This window comes from Nicotiana tomentosiformis, chromosome 6, assembly GCF_000390325.3.
Source record: "Nicotiana tomentosiformis chromosome 6, ASM39032v3, whole genome shotgun sequence".
In the NCBI taxonomy this organism is placed as follows: domain Eukaryota; kingdom Viridiplantae; phylum Streptophyta; class Magnoliopsida; order Solanales; family Solanaceae; genus Nicotiana; species Nicotiana tomentosiformis.
In genome coordinates, this window is record NC_090817.1 from 139,923,768 (window position 1) to 139,925,538 (window position 1,771).

General features: G+C 33.5%; 1 protein-coding gene across 1 annotated transcript; it reads right to left on the reverse strand.

Moving 5' to 3' along the window:
* Nucleotides 1–386: 386 nt before the first annotated feature.
* On the reverse strand, nucleotides 387–836 carry LOC104121312 (uncharacterized). Its single transcript, XM_009633271.4, has one exon. It carries the CDS (start codon nucleotides 834–836, stop codon nucleotides 387–389), a length of 450 nt encoding a protein of 149 aa, XP_009631566.1.
* Nucleotides 837–1,771: the final 935 nt, after the last annotated feature.

Sequence of the window (1,771 nt, forward strand, 5' to 3'; positions counted from 1 at the left end):
TTCTATTTCGAATTTTCAATTCAAACCACCTCAAAATTCCACCAGCCCAAAACTGAGATTCAAGCTCCTTAAGATATACTCAATCTATTCTAATAACATTCACTCAAAAGAAAGTAAAAAAATGACATTTGTTTTTGCTATAAATAGCTAATTGGCTAATATTAGTAATATTTTATGAATTTACTAATTTTTGTAACAAACTACTTATAAATGGACATAACTGGTAATTTCCTTTTTGGTTAGGCTAAGTAACAAGGGCCGTAATTCTTTCTTTATAAAATCGTTTCAGCACTTAAATATTTTTCAGTACTCCAAGCTTATTGGTTATTTACAATCAGCTAATCTAAACGGCGTAAAACCGGGAAAAAAAAGAGGAAGCACACATTTTAGTCCTCGGAAATACTCGCAAGCTGTGGTCTCCATTCCTCAACTGCACCCTTCCGCCGTTCTCGACGGGAAGACTTCTTTTCTGATGTAACGTCACTTAAATACCGATCAATCTCAGGTATGCTAACATGACATTTTTTGCTTTTATTTTTGGAAACGCTTTTATTGGAGTTGATTTTCTTCTTCTCCGGCAAAGAATTGGCCATGACCAAAAAATAAATGCTTCCCCTCTTGAGTTCTGATTCCGGCGACAAGATCAAAATCCGACGAACTATACCTTGAGAACAAGGTTTAGTTAAAATGTGATTTGGGTAATTCTTGAGAACCTCAGAAGCTGTGATTGGATGTGTAATTTCTTCAACGTGACCATTTAAATGTACGATACGAATCAAGTCTAGAGCTCCAAAAGGAAGAAGACAAGCCAAACAGCACCTTAGACTGTTCCCCATCTCTAATATATTATTAAGCTCAGGAAAAAGAAGGAAAGAAAGAAAGAAGAAGAATACTTTGTGTTGACTCTTGTTTGCCTTTCTTTTTATTTCTCTCGTTTGTGTGTGAAGTTTTGAATGTGATATGATAATATTGGATGGAGACGATGGTCTAGTTATATAGGAACAATCGTTGGACAGATAATATTATGGTCATTTGAAATTTGAGTTACCTTAAATTGCAATTTAGTCCTTCTAATTTGCCCTTCTATGGGTCAGAAGTGGATCTAGGAATTTAATGTATTTTCACACGATCTCAACTTAATATATACTAATAATTGGACTGATGAACCAAGTTCCAAGCTAAATATTCTTAGAAGATTAGTGGACTTTTTAATACAAAAACAGAATTTAAACAAAGGTTACTAGGTTCATGCGAACCTGTACCTATTCTACTAGAGATCTACTCCTATATTTTTAGGGGATCCAAAATATGTTCATTTAACTACTAATTTTTAAAAAAGATTAGCCATAGATTAAATGAGAGCGTCCAAATAAGTTGCCTTATGAAATTTACCACGCGACAACTCATTTTAAATTTGGAGCCCCTGATTTTTTTTGGTATTGCCAGTTAGGTAAACTTGTATTATTTGGTAGCGTGAAGGAATCGCCATTGATTTGGAGGGTCAGAGAGAAGGATATTTTTCGATCTTGTTTCCAGTTAATTATTTTGGTCAAAGATCAGTATTTGTTATTATACTGATCTACATCTCATACACACGAGTACAAGCATATTATTTATTATAAATCTTGGTTATACAATGATCTTCAACTTGTGCACACGAGTAGTATCAATAGTAGGTTGGATATTGCATATTATTTCTTCATTTAAAAAATGGCATGATTATATAAGTTCTATATTCATTGTATATTGGGCGTGACTCCCATTGATGACA